The following is a 24,573-nucleotide window of genomic DNA, read 5'->3' as shown; positions in this document are numbered from 1 at the left end:
ATGAATCCACGTGGTGCTGGGGGGAAGAAGGAGGATTCTGTTTTGCAGATTGATTCAACTGTAATTCAGATCAAATTTTGAATGTATGTATGAAGTCATAATACTGTTTAATATTCTAGTTCATTCGCTTCAGTAGTTACAGAAATTATTGCTCATGAAAGTTCAGCTATTCAGGACATGCCTTCACTAAAATCTAATTCTGTCATTTTACAATTCATTTCACGGCACCTCACATTACTGTTACCTCCACCCTAGCACTTAGCATGCAAAGATTTGATTTTCTACAACTCTCAGTCTCCTCTTTTATCAAAAGACAAGAGGACATTAACTATAATGCCATGTAAAAGACAAATCAAGGCTTAATTTGAAAATAGAAGCCTGTAGTTTTGAGGCCCACCTGTTGACATAACAGAGCTGGCATTTTGATCTCCTTTGTGACTGTTGGGTCAAAGCCCTGCATCATCTTGCTAATTTCTCGTTTGCCTTTCTTAGCATATATTTTTCCTAGTTCAGAGCTTAATGGAGAGAGATACTGTTTCTGTCAGATTTTGCAAAATGCCTTGAGCTCCTTGAAAGATAGATGTCATCTAAATGCAAAATGTAGTCGGCTCTTTTAGTCTAACACATCATTTGATTTATTTGCCTTGCCATTAAAAATAATATTTACTTCTTTAAAGCAAGTCTATACTATGTAAATGACATATAGTGCGTACCATGAGTTCATGTCCTGAAAATCTCAGATACTCACTATAGTCAGAGCAGTTGGCTTTTCATTTTGTTTTCATGTTTGTGAAAAAGAGTAGTGAAAGTATTTCTGATATTAATATTATGGCTTACTCTCTGGATTAGGTCACCAGTGAAAACAAACTTCATGGATTCATTCTGTTAAAGACGTTTTGGGGGCTGGCCCCAGGGCCAAGTGGTTAAGTTCGCGGGCTGCGCTTCAGCGGCCCGGGATTTTGCCAGTTCAGATCCTGGGCTCGGGCATGGCACCACTCATCAAGCCATGCTGAGGCGGTATCCCATATAGCACACCCAGAAGGACCTACAACTAGCATATACAACTATGTACTTGGGGCCTTTAGAGAGAAGAAGAAGAAAAAAAAAAGTGCTGAAGGGAGAAATGTTAGAGACATTTTGTCTCTTTCACAAAACAGTAACATAGTTTTGCATTATTTGGTGGTCTATATTCGAGACATTACATCTAAAAATAGCTGGAAGATGCAATTTCAATATGAAGCAATGCCATGTGGGAAAGGAAACCAGCCTTCCACATGCATTCTGTCTAGAACATAATGTTCTCATACTGTCTATTTTTTTCACTCTCCCTGAAAGTCAGAATTTTTCCTGCAATACTGATAATACTATTGAAATCAAACTTTATTATATATGTAAGGGTCCTCTCGGACAACCTATAGGTATAAAAATAGCCTTCAGAATTGTAACTGTACAATTCTGATTGGTTATATCCAAGCAGTGATGTTACACTCTTTCCACAAAGTAATTTATTTGTACAACATTTACATAACTCTCTGTATTTAATTGTTTATCTACTTATTGATTCTTTGAAATGTTACATTTGAGAGAATTTTGGTTTCAGTTTTCCCTACTCAGTATTTTCCATTTGGCTTTATTTTCCATTCAGTTTGAAAAGCCAAAAAAATTCTCTTAAACTTAGCAAGTATTTATTAAACATTTGTTGTATTCAAGGCCCTGGGTTAGGTACATATGGAGCATAAAAAATGATGATCATCCTGATGAAGATTGCCAACACTTGTGATCATTGATCACTTACTGAATACCGGACCAGGCCACTGGCCTAAGTGTTTCTACCTCTAATACATTTTTAATCCTCATATCCCTGTCAGGTAGGTGCTGTTATTATCCCGTGTGATAAATGAGGAAACTGAGGCAGAGAACATTTCAAATTTCATAATTTGATCAAGACAGTGACTTAGGAAGACTGGTTTAAAATACAATCGGTTTGACATCAGAGGTCACACGCTTAACCATTGTGCTATACTAAAATGAAGATAAGATTCTACTTAGGAAGCTTTCATCCTACTGGAAAAGTGATGATATATTCAGGGAAAAAATGAAGTACAAGGTAGAATGTAATAGGTGGGGGACTACTGCCTCAATATGGAAGATATTAGAGCTCAGAAGGAGAGAAACATTTCTGTTGGGAGATGGGGGAGGTCCTCATGGGCGAAGTGTGTCAGCTGACCCTTGAAAAATGGCAGGATTTTGCTGTGTGGAGATTAGAGGAGTAGATTCTCATTGAAAGGGGCAGTGGGAACAAAGGCATTGTTTTGAGAAAATAAAGAAGTGTTCAAGGGTAGTAATTAGCAAATTTGTATAGCATCTTTGGAGAGGTCATAGGGAGAAGATAATTCAACTTGAACTGAGGAAGGGTTGAGGTGGCAACCTGGGGAATTTGAATTTCTGCCAGAATGAAGAATCTTCGAAGGGTCTAAACTCTAGAAAAAGAAGTCCATGATCAGAGTTGGATGGATTGAAGGATAAAAAGAAGAGTGGCCCTGAGACTTTTTAAAACTTGGATAGAGAGCATATTTAGGAATTACATCAAATATTTAAAAAATATTTTACTTTGTAACTAAATGAAAACTAGGGTGGCCAAAGTTAATTTGAATATATGGAAAAGAAAAATCTTTGTGCTTACACGGATCCTTGAATATAATGCATATATTTTCATTTAAAATTGGAAACTTCACATAATTTTTTGAGGTATTAGTAATTTATAGATCCAAATTATAAATTATTAAAAAATTGAATTGTTACATTTTTCTTTTTTAACTGTAGAATATTTCAGTGGAAGGGGATTATCCAAACTGGAATCTGGCCAAGGTGCTAAGGATTAACATCTCTTTCTTATAAAGGTGTACAAAATATTTTACAGATTTTAATGTTTTTTTGCATCTGATCTTAGAAGAGATTATCTGCAGCTGAACTAATAGGTCTGAGTTGATGCTACAGAAATAAACCTACCTTCTAAAGAACTACTCCTATTACACTCTTTCAATGTCTTTCCATAACCTGACAATATTTAAGGCACAATATTATCTTTATATTAAACACACTTTAGATGTTAAAGACACAACATAATTTCATTTTTACTGTCATGTGAATGGTTACATGTGTGTACCTTATTTCAAAATACTGAAATAGTATTCTCTGAACATAGTATTTCTGGAGGAAAGATTTCCTGTCAAGCCTGTCGGGGAACCTGATACACTTGGAAAAATCTTGGGCTACCCACCAAACCTGTGATTTCCTAACCCAATTTGTGAACCAAGTTATGCTGAGATTATTATGCGGACTGTGGTTTCTCCTTATGACTTTCAGATTTTACTTCATAGGTTATATTGACCTTTGGATGTCAGGCAATAAATAAAATTAAAAATCTGACTTAGTTCAAGTTAGAAAAAATAGGATTAGTCAGAACCATATTTTTGCTTGGTATCTTTTTTCAAGCATATTCATTTTACTTTTCATGATTTTTATATAATAAATTGTATATTTTTAATTTTAGAGTTATCCCTTATTGTTTTCTTAAAACACCATCTAAATATTACACCAATTCTTTTCAAATGTTTTAGCCTCTTCTTAAGCACCTCCCTCCCAACTTTCCGTGAATGTAGCGAGAAATGATTTTTGTACCGAGAAATGATTTTTGCCAATTATTTTGGTTTTTTAGATTGTAAGCCATCTTGGTTTGCATACGTATACGTTATTAAAGGAGATAATTGGCTTCCACCCCTTCTAATCAATGCCTTGCCAGCCTTAGTTCTCTATGTTTTGTTAGAGGAATAGAGCATGGAGGTGGGAGAATTAGTGAATGTTCTTTACCCCATTTCTGCGTGGTCAAATCCCATCTCCAAAGACTAAGTCTAATTTCACTGCTATCACAAATTTGAAATGAAGGTAAAAGAGGTATTAATTGCCATTTTATTGTTACTTTCTTACTTATTTTCAACTTTCTAATCTAAGATTAATAAATGGGTAGCATTTAAAAAAAATCGTTTTTCTAATCTTGGCGTAGTTAGGAATTGTATTTTTAAGTGTTTTGTTCATTGTCTCTCATTTCCTACTTTGTATTTTTCTTTCTAGTAAGTCTTTATCCTTCTACTAAAGGGAAGGAAATGAGACAAGTGGTGGCAGACTTTAACTGTTTTCCTTATTTACTCTCTTTAAAGGCATAATGTTAATATGAATCATATCTGGGTGTTGGGTTACATGAATATCTGTTATATTAGTCCCTGTAATTTTAATATTTTAAATATTTCATAATTTAAAAAGGAAAAAAGTAGGCTGGGACCAGTTTATGAAAAGCTTTGACTTCTAAGCAAAAGAGGTGAAACTCTAACTGTTAGTAAAGGGGGAGATATTGTCTATTTTTAGTAGAAGAGCAACCTGATGAAAGTGGCACTTTAAAAAACTGAATTTGGCATCTGTATTTACAATGATCTAGGGAGTGATGAGACTGAAGAAAAGGGATTTAAGCAAAATCAGCCTTCTAATTTTTGAGAAATGAGTGCTTAGTCCAGGTGATGCCATGGGGAATAGGAAGGAAAGGGAAAGGGATGCTGCTGCTTTATATAATCTTTGCCCTAAGCATTCCCAAATGAAAGTTAGGGTGTATTACCAATCCTGCTGCATACATTTTGAATAGTTTAGAACCCATCTTAAATCTAGTTCTGACTGCATAAATATAAGCACTCTCCATGAACTAGGTTAACATTCCAAACCAAGACCAAACTGAGAGCATGACCAGCAACATGGTTATTACCCCTAAGCCACCCATGTGGAAGATCATCTTTTAAGAAGGGCGTCAGTTAGCTCTGTTTTCCAGTTAGTCTGGCCCATCTAGAAGGAGCCTGTGTCTGTTTGGCAGAGTTCTCATTTGCAACATGGTCCTTGGTTGCTTCTACAAGTTTCTGCAAATTATTATTTAAGCCAGTCTCTTCATAAAAGCCTAAAAGAGAGACCCTTGAGCCATTATTTCACCCCACCTTAAATAATATTGCTGCATACATTCTATATTTTTACAAAATGATTGACCTTTTCCAACTCCATGACGCAAATGAGTGATTTTTTCACATCTATTTCAGTAAATCCCACCAACCTTAACAATTTTCTATTTGTTACCTCAGATCTGACTTGAAAGTAAAATTTATTTATAATCACCTTGGAGTTAAACAGATTTAACCTGTTCTCATATTGTATTCCAGTCATCTGTGGAATAACGTATGTCTTAATTCCCTGTTCCATTAATCTGTGATTTTGAAGCAGCCCTATGTGACCTGTAATCAAAAAGTGATGTTTAATAGATACTCTCACGATTCTGTTATTTTTTTCCCATCCAAGATGGGAAATGCCTTTGAAACCCTTGTTTATTTTCCAGCATTATAAAAAAACTCTATAAAGCAATTCCAAGTTCAAAATTATTATTGAGAACTTCTTAATAGGATATTTAAAGCTTTGTTTTATTAACTTGGCCTAGGTCACAGAACTCATTAATATTAATGACTAGACTAGAGAGGCATTTAGCCTCTCTAATCATCAACAGATACAAAACGTTAAACCAAATTGTGTAGCTTTATTGTGTTATGAGTCATTCCAGGCAAAGACCACATACAACAAGCAAAAGCTGAACAACCCAGTTTTAATGCTTATGATTCAAACCTTTGGCTTCTTTATGTAGATAAACTGAAGTTTAAAAATTGACAAACAAATTTTTTATGGACTTCATATGAATATATGTCATTAAAATAAAATACTTGGAACTAATCATTCAGAAAAGCAATTATTAATAAACTAGAAAGGATTTGGCAAACTTGAGGCAAAATTTACTTTTTTAAAATATCAATTTTAAAATCATCTTTGTATTCTCGAAGAAACTTGCGTGATATAAGACTTTACTAATGTTTGAAAATTTATAGAAATATGAGCTAAGCGATGCATTCTATTTATTCCAAAGATATGATCTAACAGCCTCTGCAGCTCTCACCAGCCTTTCCTATAAAACAGCAAATGGTAGTGAAGAGGACCTGGAATTTCAACCGTGAGATGAGTAATTACACTGTATTCAATACAGCTGATTTTACTTACTTCCACTTATCTATAAACAGCAGGTCATTTTCAACTGACAATAGTGAACATAATGTGGAATATGGATGCTTATTAGCTCACTTTTGGTAACTAGAACTAATAATTTGAGACATTTGTTTACAATAAGGGTTGGCAAACTTATTTCTGCAAAGAGCCAAATAGTAAATATTTTAAGCTTGCAGGCCATACAACTTTGGTGTTGTAACACAAAAGCAGCCATAGATAATACATAAACAAATGAGTGTGACTGTGTTCCAATAAACCTTTATTTACAAAAACTGACAGTAAGCCAGATTTGGCCTAGGCCTATAGTTTACTAAGCCCTGGTCTACATTCATGTGACTTCCTCACTTTGTACTCACCCCTGTAATCAAGTGGAGTTGGCTTCTCTTCACCAATCCACAAAAATACTTATGCCAATGTCAGTAACATTCTCCTTTTCACTGAATCTCAAATAAAAACTTAGTCCTTGTCTCAGTTGGTTCTTGGGAGCCTTTGACACTTGAATCACTCTTTCCTTCTTAAAACTGTTTTTTCTTTAGGGTCCATGATAGCACTTTTCTAGTTTTTATCCTACCTCTCAAGGCATTCCTCAGTTTCTATGTTTGCAAAACTTTACTTTTTTGAAGCCCATTCCTTAAATATTGGTGTGCATTAGAGATCTGTTTAAAATATATATTGTTTCCAGAATAGGCAAATCTATAGGCACAGAAAGTAGATTGCTGGTTACCTGGGACTGCGAGTGGGGCAAGGGGTTAGGAGGGCTGGTGGATGATAGCTAAAGGGTATGGAGTTTCTTTTTGGGGTGATGAAAATGCTCTAAGATTAACTGTGGTGATAGTCGTACAACTCTGTGAATATGCTAAAAACCATTGAATTATACATTTTAAATGGGTGAGTTGGATGGTGTATGATTATTTCCATAAGCTGTTAAATTTTTCAATGTTATTATTTTCCCTAAATAAAAAATAAAACTCCTGCTCAACCATTTACTCAAGTACCATAGTACAAACTGAATTTATCCCCCGGTACTATCTGTGTTGAATTGATAGTAGTATGCCCCAGCCACTGTATTTTATTTTATTTTGTTTTGTTTTATTTTATTTTTTTATTTTGCTGAGGAAGATTTGCCCTGAGCAGACATCCACTGCCAATCTTCCCCTTTTTTGACATGAGCAGCCACCACAGCATGGCCACTGACAGACAAGTGGTGTAGTTCTGCACCTGGGAACCAAACCCAGGCTGCCAAAGCAGAGTGCACCAAACTTAACCACTAGGCCAGCAGTGCTGGCCCCAGACTCTGTATTTTAAATGTAAAACGAAAACCTTGTTTATGAGCTCCAGATATGCTCAGGATTATAGAAAAATATCAACTCGTTAGAACTATTTCATTTATAAAATATGTGTTATTAGTTCATTTGATGATTCCAAGAGGATTTTGCAAATTGTCATCAGGTAATTAGGTTAGCAGAAAACTAATGTGGATGGAAAAATGAGCTCAGTCTTCATATGTCACCATAATAAGTTAAAAATTTGTAATGGAACAACATGATTACAAGTTAACAATTTCTTCTGTTAAGTTACTGCCTTAATTAAGTTACTACCCTAAGTTAACCCCATAATCAAATTAGTTATTGTACCTGCTTGTCTTTAGAACTTTGGGTCCACGCATTTTGAGGGTGAAATAGGGGATTTCTTATTGTTATGCTGCAGGTTAACAATGGATTTTTAGGTGCCTCTTATGAGATCAGTGCCCTTCACATGATGAAGCAAATGCTGAACTCACCCTTTTTATTTTGCAGAAACAGAGGAGCTAATTAGCTGTTGAGAAGAGTAAATTCTAACTAAATTGTGAAATTAATACTCATTTAGGTGCACATATTGGTCCTCTTTTCCTTGAAGACTGACCTGATAGCACAAGCTAGAAAAAAATTAAACCAACATATGTTTTTAATTACCTTTTTCTTAACACTGTGAATTACATTAGGTTATTTAATTTAGGATGCAAAATATATAGTAGCTCTTCAAAGTATGCTCACATCATCCAAATTTCTAAGAATATAATAAAGTCATGTTATGAACAAGGGACAACCCCAAATTTGGGCATTGAGCTCACGGTCTTTAAAAATACACACTGCAAACATAATATGATTTCAGTCTGCTGTCTGTAGTTTACCGGGAATCCCTCAGCTAGGATACTAACGCATATTTTGAGAAGTTAGGTAATGCAGCTATTCTGAATCTGTAATAATAATGCTTCAGTAATCAGATAAGTACTTATAATTAGAATAAAGTATAATTTCCCCAAAAAAGATAACATCATCTATAATATTTATTACAGAAAAAGGCTCTATTTTTTAGCTGTCAGTACTCTTCTTAACATAATTTCTCACTATATTTAAGGAGCTTCGTGTAATCATATTCAAAACCTCTTATCTTTCTGATTATATTCAGCAACCATAGCTAAATATTTCAGTACCAAAGCTGAAAATCATGATGACATATCAGCATACACATAATAAATTACTGTTAATGAGTACTATAGGCGATGCATTTTTATTGGCTCCAAGTTTGTAATCTGCTCATGTTAAGTTTTGAGAGGACAGAAAATATGGCGATGATGTGACTGCCAAACATATTGTTTCGTCTACACAAGAATAAAATAATATTTTAGCTGGAATGAAAAGGGCATATACAGATGATGGGTTGTGGGTACTAATAGCTGGAGTAGATGCCTCTTATGACACATTCAGTGATAATGTGTCATGTGCGCTTTTACACAATTTTTATATTGAGTAAAGGTTTCTGGCCAAAAATGGTTTATTGTTATGTTGACAACCAAAACTATTGTGTTTTTAGCTACATATTTACAAAACCTCAAATCTTCCGCTTTCGCCAACTTGAAGCAGTAACCTTCAAGTGGCAGAAGCCGTTTTTTAAGCTAACTAGGGACTCAATAGTTAGAGTTTAATTACTATGTTATTTATCCCACATATTTACTGAGTAATGAGAGTTGTGAGACCTACAAGACTACTTTCGTCATTGGGGCAAATTCTGTAGAATAATTGGAAACTTTGTCATCATTTAGACAAAATCCATTTATTCCGATACTTTTCATATATAGTACTTTTTCCCCTGTGGGGGGGGGGGCACATTTATATTTAGCAACCTCCTTTTCTTAAAATTAAGCTCAGTAAACATATATTAAGTACTGTGATTAGGTACTATACTAGGCTTTTGGGCTACAAAGTAAAGTATAGGCCTTACCCTTGAAGAGCCTACCATCTGTGGTACAAGGGTGGGTAATTCCATGCAGTGTAGTAGGGAATGGCAATGATGGAGATACACATAGGGTGCTATGATGTCAACTCAACTGAGTATTAAAGGATCTAGCCAAGTGAAACAGCTGGTATCTGTGCACGTGTGTGTGTACATGCACACGCAAGAGCAATTGAGAGCACTACTGGGAGAACACAGGGAACAGCATGAACAAAGACCCAAAGGCCAGTATGCAGAATACTATTGGTACTGCTGGTGCATGCAGTGCATTAAGAAGATGCTAAGAGATGAGGCTGTAGGAGGCGTCATGGGCCAGATTTTGGAAGTCTTGAATGCCATGTTAATAAGCTTGAAATTTGCTTTTGTTGTTTATGTACTGCCTATATTCTTAAATAGGTAAATATTTGTCAAACTGTTGTTTTCAAAGATTCAAAAAATAAAAGTTATAGTTGGTTGATTTAACCCTGGGAAAATGCCTTTTGTGGCTTATATTCCATGTTTTTGTTGCAGTTGTCCTTTTATAACTTTATCAAACTTTGATATAAGCTCAGGGTTTTCAGTTTGCCCACTGCCCTCCTCAAACAGCAAAGCCATGCCCATGAGGTTTTGGAGCCTGCTGGAGTTGGCAGTATTTTAATGAAGAGCCTTTGGAATCACAGGGCTTGAGGGAGCAGCAGAAATCAGCTCCATATTCAGGTGAAAGTGATCATTTCTCTTGCTCTGTTTCTGTATGATGTAGTATATTCATTGGGCTAGTACATTTTTGTTTGGAATTAGAATTTTAAATATGACAATGGTATTATGTTAACTTTTGTGAAATTTTCACGGTGTTTCTTTTTTTTAAAATTAGTATAGGCAAGACAAAGAGAGTTGCTTATATTTTTTTCTGAAAATTTTTCAGAAATTGAAGACTTTAACCTTACGTTATACCTCTATTACTTAAGACAGCTTGGCACCTCATCAGCCATATTTATCAAACTGTTTACCCTCAGCAAAGCTTTTATGTATTTCTGTGTAGAATGAGTTAGAGAAGGGCAGTAATTGTGCAAATTCATAGGGAAAAGTTTTTTCTATAAATTAGCTTGGTATGCAGGTGAAAGTGCTATTTTATCCTGAGTCACCGTGATGCAGTGGAAAGAACAATGACTAGTCCCACGACTGTACACTTCATGAGTTAGTTTAACTTTGTGAGACCAGTTTCCTCATCTGTTAAAAAAAGAGGGTTGAACTAGGTTATTGCTAAATCTCTTTCTTACTGACAGTTTGTGGTTCTCTATCTACCCCAGTTTATCAGTTTACTTTGATTATATGGGTGTGCCTTTCAGCATCCTCAAGTCACAGAATTGAAAAGAACTTTGGGAGATCATATAGTCAAGCTGCTTCACAGAAAAGTGGAAATTTGGTTTCCCTCTACCTCGAATGCTTTTGCTTGCATCTTCTCAAGCTGGTACTGTCTGAATCAGAGCTCGTTGTAGCATCTATTACCCCTTCAGTTGCCAAAATTGATTCCTTTGATCTGACAGATGGGCAGAAGATCCCTTCCTCCCTCGCTGTCCCATGTACATTCTTCCTGTAGTTGGGAGTTTAGCTGTAAAGGGCGACCTGTCTACCTGGAAAAGGGCCTTTCTCTGGTCAAGAGTATTCTGCTTCCCATGGCGTATTCATCTCTGTGTCAGTATTCTTTAAATGTTTATTGAATGACTGAATATTATAGGTGACAGAAATGGCTAATGTTTGTATGTATGAGTAGAGTTTCATGGTTTTTCAGTCTATAATAGAAGCTTAAATTATATCCCTAGTTTTATGAACAGTAATAGTGAAGATAGTCAACAAATAATAATAGACATACTGGAATATGTTTACAATGATCTATAACTGCATATAGTTATAGTTGTAGAGAATATAATCTATAGATGTATTTATTTAGTAAATGGTTACTAATAATTTTTCTTTTATAAACCCATTCAGTAGAACTTGAAATATTACTTAAATTTTATCTCTTTCCTTCATTTCTGTAACTGAAAAGGAGAAAACTTCCTCTTTAAGTACATAGCAGAGTATTTTTAGATTTAACTAGGACAAGAGATTAGTAGTTTTTCTTTTACTGGGATCCTCCACTCCTGATTTTCTAGGTGAAAAGATAGTTGTATCATGTCTAATTCTGATATCCAACTTGAGTCTAAAAACTAAGCAATGTAAATTTGGTTTAATTCTTATCTAGTTTATGTCTATATTATTTAGAGGATATTTCTGCTTGCATAATTTGTGAAGAGGCTAATGCATTTTTCTCTTGGAAATGTATGCATGTTCCTAATACCTACCTAATGGGAAAGCAAAGGATATTTTTACTGTCAGCTTTCATCAAGTTAGACCTCCCTGAAGACCTTACTAAATTCTATTTCCATGGGAATTTTGCTAATGTGTATGTGCAACATTATCCAGGTACTCATAGACAGGATTACAAATTAAAAATAAAAAGGAATGGGTGAACAAATACATCTTTCTTCTTTTTTGAGAAATTGGCAGAATGTTAATCTTTGCACTTTCACTTTCACTTTGCAGTGTTTTCAGATAGGATGTGGAAAGTCTAAGTTTGGTATTAATGAATGAGACCAGCTTAGACAACATAAGTAATGAATTTCCTAAATAGATTCTTGGTTGTAATCTTATATGTGTAAGGCAGAAGAAAGAGAGTAAATCTTCTAGTCTGTGTATGTTTAGTTAACAATATTAGTGACTTTAATGGGTTTTCCTGGAAAATGGAAGATTGAAGGCATATTTAAAAATAAGCCACCCAGTTTTATTGCCTGTAAACTAACGTACTAAATTATTTTGATTCAGGTGATAAATGCCCACCATGCATTTCCACATACCGTACAGGGAACATTTGTGAACCTGGTGATACTCATCATTTATGGAACACACACCTACCCCAAATATTGGAATTCTGTAGGGTTCAGCCCCAGCCTGCCCTCTCTTCTCATACTGCTTTCTTTTCCTGAGCAATCTCGTCCAGTTTTAAATATCAGTGTATCCGTAACTCCAAAATATATCTCTTACCTAAAGCTCTTTTCTGGCTTACCAGACTTATTTCATATATTTTCAGGGGAATCTCACAAACATATCAAGCTAATGATGTCTGAAACCGGACTGTTGCTTCTCCCTTTCTTCAAATCTGCTCCTCTGGAGTCTCCTATCTCAGTTGCATCCATTTAGTTTTTCCTACCAGAAACCTGAGAGTCCTTCTTGACTCCTTCTGTTCCTTCATCTCCCTCTTCATCTCAAATCTGTCACAAAGTGTTCTCTTCTACCTCCAAACCGTATCTCAAGTTTTTTCACTTTTTTCTGTCACTGTTGCCATCACATTAGATCAAGTCACTATCTTTTGCCTGGACTAATGCAGTAGGCTCCTAACTGGTTTCTCCACATCCAGTTGGGCCAACTCTAATCCATTTACAAATAAAAGCCAAAATGAGTTGTTAATATATAAATATAATTATATCATTCTTATACTTAAAACCCCCCAATGGCTTTCCATTGCTGTTAAAATCTTCTCTTCTGTCCATCCCAGAAGAGATGGTAGGACCTATGTTATTTTACTAGGGCTGCCATGACAAAGTACCACAGACTGGGTGACTTAAATAACAGAAATTTATTTCCTCACAGTTCTGGAGGCTAGCAAGTTTGAGATCAAGGTGTCGACAGGATTGGTTTTTTCTAAGGCTTTTCTCCTTGGCTTGTAGATAGCCGTCTTCCTCCAGTGTCTTCATATGGTCTCCTTTGTGTGTTGATGTCCTAATCTCCTCTTCTTATAAGGCCACCAGTCATATTGGATGAGGGCCCACCCACATGACCTAATTTTACCGTAATTACCTCTTGAAAGACCCTATCTCCAAATACAGTTGCATTTTGAGGTACCAGGTGTTAGGATTTCAACTTATGAATTTTGAGGAGACGCAATTCAGCGCATAACAGGGCCTAAACTGATGGTTGATGGGGGAGTACCAGATGCGCTACTCTGAGCAGCGTCTCTGTATTCCTTATGGTCTTACTTCCTCTACCCTCTTTTTTCATCAAAATTTTAACTGCTGTAATGTCAACATATTGCCTTAAATAGCTATTGAAAAGGTGCTATAAACATTGGTGTACAAGTATCTGTTTGAGTTCCTATTTTCACTTCTTTTTGGTGTATACTCTGGAGTGTAATTGCTGGGTGATGTGGTAATTCTGTGATTAACTTTCTCAGAAACTATCAATGTTTTCCGCAGCTGCTATACCATTTTACATTCCCACTAGCAATGTATGAGGATTCCAGTTTCTCCATACCCTCACCAACACTTGTTTTTTCCTGCATTTAAAAAAATTACACCCTTCCTATTAGGTATGAAATGATACCTCATTGTGGTTTTGATTTGTATTTCCCTAATGACTAATGATGTTGATCATCTTTCATGTGCTTACTTGCCATTTATATATCTTCTCTGGAGAAATGCCTCTTCTAGCCCTTTGCCTGTTTTTAAATTGTGTTTGTCTTTTTGTTATTGAATTATAGAAGTACTTTATATATTCTGGGTATTATACTCTTATTAGATGATGATTCTCAAATATTTTCTCCCATTCTGAGGATTGTCTTTTTTACTCCCTCACTTCTTCAAAATCTTAAGTCAGATGTCACGATCTCAGTGAGACCTTCCCTGACCACCTTGTCTTAAATCTCCACCCATTCCCATAAACACAAATTCCCTATCCCTGCTTTATTTTTTTCCTAGCATTTATCACCAACAAACATTTCTACATGTATGTATGTGAATTATAATGATGATGATGATCATTATTGTTATTATTACGTATCTTGTTTATTGTCTATCTTCTTCAACTGGAAGTTGTCTCTGTTGCTCATTCCTGTATACATAGTGCCTAGAACAAGCCTCGCAGGCATTTAATACATATTTAGTGAGTAAAAATGAATAAAGGAATTTCACACATAACAATGCCATCTTTTTTTTCCCTTTTTGGGGGGGAAATATAACACACATACAGAAAAAGAGCACAATGATTTGTCAAAAAAAGAACACCCTTTTACCAACCACCAAGATCAAGAGATGAATTATTGCCATTACCTCAGAAGCCTCTTTTATGCCTCCTCCCAATTACTACCTCCTCTTGCCAGTCACCCAGAGGTGATCACTACTCTGATACTTCTGGTAATATCTTTGTGGCTTTACTTTGTAGTTTACCACCTAAGCGTTTGTCTCTAAAACCTTTTTTTGGTGAGGAAGATTGTCCCTGAGCTGACATCTGTGCCATTCTTCCTCTATTTTGTATGTGGGACGCTGCCACAGCCTGGCTTGATGAGCAGTGTGTAAGTCCACACCCAGGATCCAAACCTGTGAACCCTGGGTGGCTGAAGCAAAGCGTGTGAACCCAACCACTATGCCAAGAGCCGGCCCCTCTAGAATCCTTTTTGTTGTTGTTTTTTTAAATTTTCATGTAAACAAAATCAATCAGTATTGTTCTTTTGTGCCTGCCTCTGATATTCAACATTACATTTGTGAGAGTAATGCATGATGTTGTATTTAACTATAGTTTATTTTCACATCTGTAGAACATTCTATTATATTACTATACTACAATTTATTTATATATTCTTCTGTTGAAAGATATTTTGGTTACTTCTGGTTTTTGGTTCTTTTGAATAATGATGCTATCACTGTTCTTGTACCTGTCTCATGGTGCAAATGGTAAATGTGTACATTTCTATTGAGCAAATTATTAATACTTAGGAGTGAATATCTTGGTCATAGGGTGTACATATATTTAGCTTTAGTAAATAATACCAACAAGTTTCCAGAGTAGTTATACAAATTTCCATCCCTTCCAGCAGTATGGTTACTAATATATTTTCATATGTTTTTGGCTGTTTGGACATCCTCTTCTGTGAAGTTCCTGTTCAAGTCTCTTGTGGTTTTTTTTTTTTTAATCACAGCAAGCCTGTCAATCCAGGGCACTCTTGGGCAACTGGACCCACCCCTCTCAGCTGGGGAAACTGCTGGGAAACCTACCAAGAGAAGGGTTGTCACTAATTGTTAGTTCCTCCCCAACCCCCTTACATTCCACCACCAGCCAGGCTTTCAGATCATTCACATTAGCTGGAGTCCCTTCTGACAATCTAATCTAGCATCATAAGAATCTCTTAATAGTTTCCTCCTCCTCCCCAGCCAAACACTGCCACCCAGGTGGCTTTTTTTTCATTATTGAGATATAATTGACATAACATCATGTTCGTTTTAAGTGTACAACATAATGATTTGATATATGTTCTTGTCCAGTTTTAAACTGAGTTTTATCTCTTTTTTTATTGACTTGTAGGATTTTTCATGTATTCTGGATATGAGTCTCTGTGGCTAATCTTTTCAACCTTTTGATGATATGTTTTGATGAATGAAAGTTCTGAATTTTAATATATTCTGATTTATCAATCATTTTCTTTATGGTTAGTATATTTACTAACAACTTATTTGCTAACTAAAGATTATATAGTTATGTATTTTCATGACTTTTTAAAGGAATCTTTATATACCCCAAGGTTATGGAGGTATTCACTTAAATTTTCCTTTAGCCTTTTTGTTTTACCTTACCCATTTAGAACTACAGTCTACCTTGGGAATAGGAGGCCACGTGAGCAAAAACAAGCAGGAAAGTGTGGGATATTTGGGAGACAGTGAATACACCAGTTTGGTTGGAGCAGAGATTTTGGGGGAGTCTTATGGCGAAAAAAAATAGAAAGATTAAGGAAGATTGTGTAGAACCAAGAATAAAAGACTAAGAACAATGTTTTCCTGCTTTATTCTCACATGAGCAGATATTGTTTGCAGTAGCCTCCAAAACATCACACATATAGGTACTTCTGTCTCAAGAGGGACCATGCGATAGTGGGGAGGACTTAGTACAAATCAACCACCCTCTCTGCCCCCAACAAAACAGTAACAACAGCAAAGCAAAATAAAGCAAAACAATGTCTTATTTACTGACTTCATTTTTATGTTTAAAATATTCTTCATTTATGTGGAAGGGTATGTATAACAATATCTTGGCCTAGATAGCTATCATTAAATTGACTTTTATTTTTTACCAAATCTAGTAAATGTTTCCCATGAGTTGTCCTGGATAATAGCAGTATCCACTGCTACTCCTGTTAAACAAGCAACAAAAAGCCCTCCTAGAAATAATTTGTATTATTTGTCTAGTCATTATATTTCTTGGGAAGACAATATAAACTCTCTGTTAGAATTATCAATTTCTTTAAAAATTTTTTAACTTAAAATACAGTTTTCCTTATATAAAAATATCCTTTGTACCTGATTACTAGAAGAATAGGTATGTATGTTCTCATAAACTATTTTCCTAAGCACTTGACTATGTAAAAAGTAAAGTACAGTACTATCTACAGTGTGTGTGTATATGTAAAAAAATATATGCATATATATTAAAAATACATACACATATGTATTAGAAATATATACTTATTTGGTTTCACTGAGTGATTAGAATTATGTAGTTCAAGTTTAAAATAGTTTTGATATATAACTGACAAGATGACAATGCATTTTGATGACTTGAGACTGTAGTTTTATGCCTCTAAGATATTTCCCTTCTTATTTAGTATGACATAATAGGCTACATTTTATTATCCAGACTATCTTTCTGACTCTTTGGGAAAAAAATTAGGACTAAATAATCAAGCCTCATTATCTATTGACAGTAATAAACAGGAAGCACATGGATAAATTAAATCCATTGTCAAATTCAGCCTATAAAACTACTTTAGCCAGATTTTTCTACCTCTTCCTCCAGAAAGCCTATTGTTAGAGTTGCTGCTGATAGCTGAGATGGTAGGTTTGAATTTCATTTTATTTTTTTCTCCTCTTCCCTTAACAAAGATACTAATGGACCAGGAGTTGAGTCAAAGGCCAGAAGTATATAAAATAAAGTAAGATGTATGTAGAGCTAGACAATCCAAACAGAAGCACCCCTGAAATACTCATAATTGAACTCTCATTAAACTTAATGCTTTTCTTACATCCTTGTTGGGTCTGGACTGCCGTTGATTTGTGTCCAGACATTAAACTGAAGAGAAGTTGTTTGAAAACATGCTTCCTTAATGGCTAGCACCTTACATAGATTTTCTGAAGAGTAAACAGTGAAGTTAGAGAGAGGATTCTGGTTTGACAAGTGAATCTGAATATACCTTCCTAGTTATATTCTTAAAGAAAGCTGAGAGTGTGTCCTCCTAAAAATGCTATGGTCCCAGTAAGAATTTTGATCAGGCCCACTCCTAATATTTGTGGGACCTGAAGCAAGGGTAAAAATGGAGGCCATGGACCATATGTCTAAAGTTAAAATCGTAAATAAAGTTACCAAACTGTTAAATAAAACGTGTTCTGTACTTCTTTCTTGATAAGATACCTTTGTATTATCCTGGAAGCCCAGATCTGAATTTAAAATTCTTAGACTCTGTGGGGTTCCATGTCAGAACATGACAATGTGGGGTGTGGGCGCCTTGCCCAGCCCCACTTTCCTTTTTATCCTACACGTCTAAGCTCCAACCTTACCCTCCTAAAAAACAACTGCCTTTGGCCATCCCTTGGGTAAACATAGATTCTCAAATTCTAAGGATAATCTCTCTACACATAGACATGAAACATTTAAAACCATTCCCATATTCTCCCATAGTCTCATGATCTTCTCTAAGTCGTGGATTGAACAGGAAATGATAATAATAGCTAGCAGTGATTATGCCACACATAGGCATATTTTATCTCAGGTATCACCATTTTTCCTTCTTGGGGCTAAGTATTTCAAGAAGGCAAGACACTAAATTTCTATATGTATATATAAAAAATATATACACCTATCTATATTTATATATACACTCATGCACACACACAAATTATTTTAGCTATTGTTATTTTAAGAAGTATGTTTTCGAAGTTACCTTCTTTTTCTTTCCTCATTGTAACTTTTTAGGAAAAACTACCTTGAAACAGAGCAAAGCAAAGCTTGGCTGCTACCTCTAGGGGTACAGCAAATTAGTTGTGCACGTGCTGATTCAGTCTTCAATCCCTCCTAACTTTTGGTTTGGGGGAAAAGTAATGAACTTGCCTTGTTTTTCTTTAGGCTAAACCTAGGCCCATCATCTCCCTTTAACGGCTGGGAGGAAATATGAGGAAATACAGCACTGCCAGATAATACTGATTCGGCCTGTGGTGGTCTAATGATATATGCCAATTAGCCAACTAATTTTTCTAATACAGTTTGAAAAATTTCTAGTTTTCTGACATTCCTAAAGGATGAGGCTTTGAAGCAGATATGCTTCTTCATTCATTTTAAAGCTTAAATACTTAGGTGGGTGGATGAGAGAAAATGAAGGCGTGTAGAATTGGATCCTTTGTGTTCAGGCTTCATGAAAAGAGAGGTGCCGTTTCTGAACATAGCCCCATTGACTCTCCTGGAGTTAGCTGGAGATAACTTGTTTTGAAAATGTTGTCTTTGTAATGGAAATCATTAAAACAAATAAAACAGGAAAAAAGTAAACATAAAAACTGCGAACTAGAATTACTAGAATGTTGGAAATAACCACAAGCAGTTAAATACATGAGTCAATGTCTGTTTGCAGCAGTTTCCCACTTCTTCAGTTCATGGTGCTTGTTTGATGTCAGGTGAGCACAACAGTGTGGTCAGAGCAGGTAGCACATTCTTGGCATTCTCTCCTCATTAACTTTCACTCCCCAAAGGTGTATTGAATAAAATAAACATATCTGAACAATCTTCAGAAACTAGTTGTTGCCTCAGTTTACAAAATCAACCAAAAGCCAGTCAGGGTGGGTTGGGTTAATGTTGCACTTTCCTACACCATCATGCATACATACAAAATACCACTTAGCATTTGTAGCATCCACAAAGATTTCTCTATCGGATGGGAGGTGAAATGAAGGAGCGTGTTTAGGTCCTAGCTCTGAAGCTGTTATGTTAATTGTTAACTTTTGCTGAGTCTGTACATTAAAAAAGGTAACAATCTCAGCATGTTAAGATCATAACTGTTAAATTAATACTTGGAGGCAGCAGCTGTGCTGATGTGCGGCATTAATGGCTGGATGAGTTCAATCAGATATGCCACCTCCAGTGTCTTTGTGTAATGGTATTTACTAGATTTCAAATGGACTGCTGAGAGAGATGAAATATAATCTCATCTATTATCTCTGTCTCGAAAAAAATAGGTGATGAAATTGTTCTCTTGCTGGCATATATTTTATTAACCTTTGTGGAGTCAACTTAAAGAACAGATGTCCCTATAGAGTTGAAACCTTCTGCTAAAGAGGAGTGTTATTAAGTGCATTTGTGAGTTCTAGGAACAGTGGGGTTGAGTAGGGCAGGTAAGTATTTTTTTCAAAACCCCTCAGAGAATAATATGGCATATTCTGGGGCTGACTGGAGAGGAGAAAAATGCAATGTAAGTTGTATATAACTAAATTTTTTCTTTCTTTCTTTTTCTTCCTTACAGAGCCTGGAGAAAGTTCTTGTGGAATTCAGTCACAAGGAGTTGTTTGATTTCTATAACAAGGTCTGTATTTTTAAAATAATTCCTGATATGTGGGTTTTTAAATAATGTTTCCTTCATTTTTACGAATTCTTATTTTTTTTTTTATTGAGTTATTGATAGGTTACAATCTTGTGAAATTTCAGTTGTACGTTAATGTTTGTCAGTCATGTTGTAGGTGCGCCACTTCACCCTTTGTGCCCACCCCCCACCCCACCTTTCCCCTGGTATCCACTAAACTGTTCTTGGTCCATAGTTTTAAATTCCTCATATGAGTGGAGTCATACACAGATTATCTTTCTCTTGCTGGCTTATTTCACTTAACATAATTCTCTCATACGAATTCTTATTTTTGAATGCCATATTATGGAGCTAAATTCTTTAAACTCTCCTTGTAAACACCTTCATATTTCACAGTAGGAACCATTGCCGAGATGAAGAGAATCTGACAAACTAAATCAAGAACAAAATAGAAATAGTTCTAATTAAAGCAGTAGGATTGTTGCTTTAATATAAAGCACTAAGTAATGAACCGTGTGGTACCTAGCCACGCTGGCACTTCAAATATAGGTAATGTTAAACATTTTAATTTCTGGGCCCAAGGGAAAAGGAAGATGTCAGGCCTTTAAAGATTTCTCTTTGGGCATATTTCATGTTTCTTTCCAAATACTGATTTTGTAATCCAGGAAAATGCACTACCACCCCCCAACCCCCCAAATCTTATGTAGAGATCATTTAAAGTGAAACAGCTGGGTATATTTAAAACAGTAGTGTTTAGAAATCCTCCTTTACAATTTGAAAACTTAGATAGCAAGCATGAATTCTAATATCTTCACATAAAAAGAAAAATTTTGTAAGTGGTATTTTTATTGCTATGTGAATGGATTTAATAAGCATAGTTGCCAGTGCCATTCTTTCCCTTCTATTTGCGTGTTTCTAAACAACAATTCATGCGACTTTCTCTCCCTTCACCAACTTTCTCTTTTTTTTTCCCTTTGTAAATAGCTAGAGACCATACAAGCACAGCTGGATTCCCTTACATGATGTTCTCAAAGACTGGTTTCTTCATCACACTCCTGCCACCTTGTTATTTTGCATTGAAGATAGACTGCCAGCTTGTGTCTTCTGAAGGATTCAGTAGCTTTCTTCTTGTAAATTATATGGCTTATTGCTTCTTAGACAAATAATAGCCATGGGAAATCATTGTTCTGAGTACCAAGGTTCTAATATATATTCTCTAGTTCCATAAGCCAACAGAAAGCAATTGTTAACACTTTTGCATTAAAGGAAACAAAAGTGAATACTGTATTGTTTTTACTGTCCTATTTTTGTTCTATTTCCTGACCTGTTTATTTTTTACATACTTGATGACACCTTAATGTATCAAGGAGGGTCCATGGATACAAAGTATAATGTGTACCTTAGAATACAGAACTTCAGTAATTATATTAATAAAAAGTAAGAAAGCAGCCACATGCAATCAAATACATTATGGTATTTTTCCTTGAATATAATGAGTATATTTTGCTTGAGAAAAAATGTAGGAAAAAAATTTAAAATAGAGCTAGTAGTATATCAGTTAATTCCAGTGTGAGCTTCTCTGTGCACTTTAATTTTCTGTCTCAGTTTAACGATTTAATAACAATCCAGGTTTTTGTATGCTTTTCTTTGTACTGCAGATTAATAATGATCCACTTCGTATTGTGGGAGACAGATTCAGATCATGAATAAAAATGGTTGTAATGAGTGCTATCCTTAAAATTTCAAAACAGATATTTTTTACATTCTCTTTCTGTAAATATGTTAATTTCAGTTAATAACATTTTTATGTCTTAAAATTAGTTGAACTGAAGTGCAAAATATTTTATGCTATGAATTTATATAAATATGAATATTATTACCTGTAAGAAAAAATAATTTCAGTTCCATTTTTTAATGAATGAAATATCTGTCCTACATTGTTTCCAGAGAGGGAGGGAGAGAGGGACATTGGGAGAAAGGAGGAGAAGGGGAGAGGGGAAGAGGGGGAGAAAATGAGAGAGAGAGATGTATTGATTCAAACATGACTATTCACATGAAGGAGTTTCATTTCAGAAATGTCCTATAGTTAAACAAACAGAGCCATTGAAATTAAATCACTTTCCTTATATGAGGTATGTGAGTAATACAAGTGTTAAATGTCTCCCAAATAAATGTTCAATATATGGAATGTATGCCTTTACTCATTTATATGTGTGCTTATATGTTGTGGCTTAGAAGAATTGGGAGTTTGGATTATTTGGCAAAGTAACTATTATAGTTGTTGTCCATAGTTGATTGATTTGAAAAGTTTATAAATTCAGACTTCTATTGATAGGATATCTGGAAGACATGTTTATAATATAATCAGATTTATTTCTGTATGTGGCTTGTGGGATCTCTCTTATTTTTTTATGCTCTGTTCTGCCAGTCCTCAGAGGCAACTACTTGAATACTATAAACATTTTGGTAAATATTCTTTCAGTCTTCTCCTTATGTACAGAAAAACATAGATCATCTCAAGTTGAATTTGTTAGGCCTTCCTGACAGTGAGCATATAGATACGTAGAAGTTTTCATTGTTTAATGGCCGACTTCACTCCCAATGTAGGTGTCTAAATTAAATGTGATAGTTCAAAATGAAATTTTCTATTAGTAGTTCGTTTATGCCCCCTAAAAGAGCTGGTTTTATACTCTCTAAGAGTATGTCTAAACCTATACAAAAAATGTGGTAGTTTTCTGTTAGTCTATTTCATGAAAGTCTGACCAAAGGCATTGAAGAAAGGCCAAGTAGAAGGTCTAATTCCAACTAAGAACATAATTATTCCTGAAATATATTTAATTGCAAGTATTCCTTAAGGCAGCATCATTGTTATGATATGCAAGTCAAAGAAAATATCATCCCCAGAGAGTATTAAATGCATGTTACTTACTCATAGAAATAAGATGAGTGGAGGGATAAGTGGGTACTGGAACCTACTATCTTAGCAAATAAATATTTCTTGTATGAGTGCTTGACTTGAGGGCTGAATAAAAATAGAATTACTTATTAGAAAGGAACCAATGTACAAAATACCTACTACAAATAATATCTGCAATTCTCTGATTAAAAACTATATTATTTTTCATTAGGAAAATACAAAAAAATCATAAAGAAGTAACCTGAAATTATAGAATCTCATCCAGAAATGGCCATTAATGACATTTGGTAGATTTTATTGAATTTTTTTTTTTATTCATATATCTTTTTTTTCTCTTTTTTGCCTTTCTTTCCTAACAAATTGGTGTAATGCCATAAATACAGATTCATTCTTTGCTTTGCTTTGCTTATATAACATTATAACATGAGCATTTTCATGTCCTTATTGTCTAAAATGTAATTTTAATGTGTATTAAATAGTCCATCACTTGAATGAATTGCATTTTATTTAGTTATCCAATCTGTTGTTAGACATTTAGATTATTACCTGCTTTTTAACGTACTAAAGAACTCACTGGTGAATATCATTAGGTATAAACTCTAAACTACGTCTCTTGTTATTTTATTAGTATAGATTCCTAGAAGTGAGATTATTATGTCAAAAGTATGAATATTTATTTCCTATTTTTATTTTAATGGGATTTTATTATAAAAATAATGGTTAAAAAAAAAGATTCCTCTGTTTTGCCATCTCATTCCCCAGAAGTACCTACCTAAACTTAGAAACATTTGGTTTATATCATTTCAGACATCTTATATAAATACAAACACACACACACACACACACACACACACACGCACCCCTCTTTGTGTATGTTTTTATTTACTTACATTTATTTTATTTTATTTTTATTTTTTGGTGAGGAAAATTGGCCCTGAGCTAACATCTGTGCCAATCCTCCTCCATTTTGTATGTGGGATGCCGCCGCAGCATGGCTTGATGAATAGTGTGTGGGTCTATGCCTGGGATCCAAACCTGTGAACCCCAGGCTGCTGAAGTGGAGCTCACGAACTTAACCACTGTGTCACCAAGCCAGCCCCTATTTACATTTATTTTAAGGCCATTTTTGCACATTGATGAATTGTTTCCCCAGAGGTTCATATCAACCTATACTCTCACCAACAGTAAATGAGAATTCACCCACCTCAAGCCAATTTCATCAGCCCCTTCCTCCCACTGTACATTTCATTCTCAACATTGTCTTAAACCTGGGGTCGGGTTTTGGGAAGAGTGTAGGGTGAGAGTAGGTTGGAACCTGGAGCATCACTGATTACTTGGGATATGTCATGTTGATAACTCCAGAGGGACTGAAGAGGAAAATCTCTTCCAAAATCAGCAAATGTGAGAGCAAATAGTACAGTATATAAGTATAAGGGCATTGAAGTCAGACATTTATTTCCTCAACAAATATTCAGTGAGTGCCTATGATGCCAGGAACTATGTACACCAGGTAACGTGTTAACAGTGATGAGCAAAATAAATATAGTTCCTGGCTTCTTGAACCATAACATGTTAGTCAATTAAAAAAACAAGCAAAATGTAATAAATTGTGAACAAGTATGGGATG

The 24,573-nt window shown here is 35.1% G+C and overlaps 1 protein-coding gene across 2 annotated transcripts in view; it reads left to right on the top strand.

Moving 5' to 3' along the window:
* Positions 1–22,217, top strand: part of COMMD10 (COMM domain containing 10) — a 169,696-nt gene extending 147,479 nt beyond the window's left edge. For both annotated transcript variants that reach the window (XM_001503485.7, XM_070233221.1), the window contains 2 exons: positions 19,973–20,032; positions 21,014–22,217. In XM_001503485.7, coding sequence (XP_001503535.3) covers positions 19,973–20,032; positions 21,014–21,052 — 99 coding nt within the window. In that variant the 3' untranslated portion in view covers positions 21,053–22,217. The remainder of the gene's footprint in view (positions 1–19,972; positions 20,033–21,013) is intronic.
* Positions 22,218–24,573: the final 2,356 nt, after the last annotated feature.

The sequence above is a fragment of the Equus caballus genome, chromosome 14 (assembly GCF_041296265.1).
Source record: "Equus caballus isolate H_3958 breed thoroughbred chromosome 14, TB-T2T, whole genome shotgun sequence".
Taxonomy (NCBI): Eukaryota; Metazoa; Chordata; class Mammalia; order Perissodactyla; family Equidae; genus Equus; species Equus caballus.
Note: the sequence above shows the minus strand (reverse complement) of the source record. Positions and strands in the feature narration are given on the sequence as shown.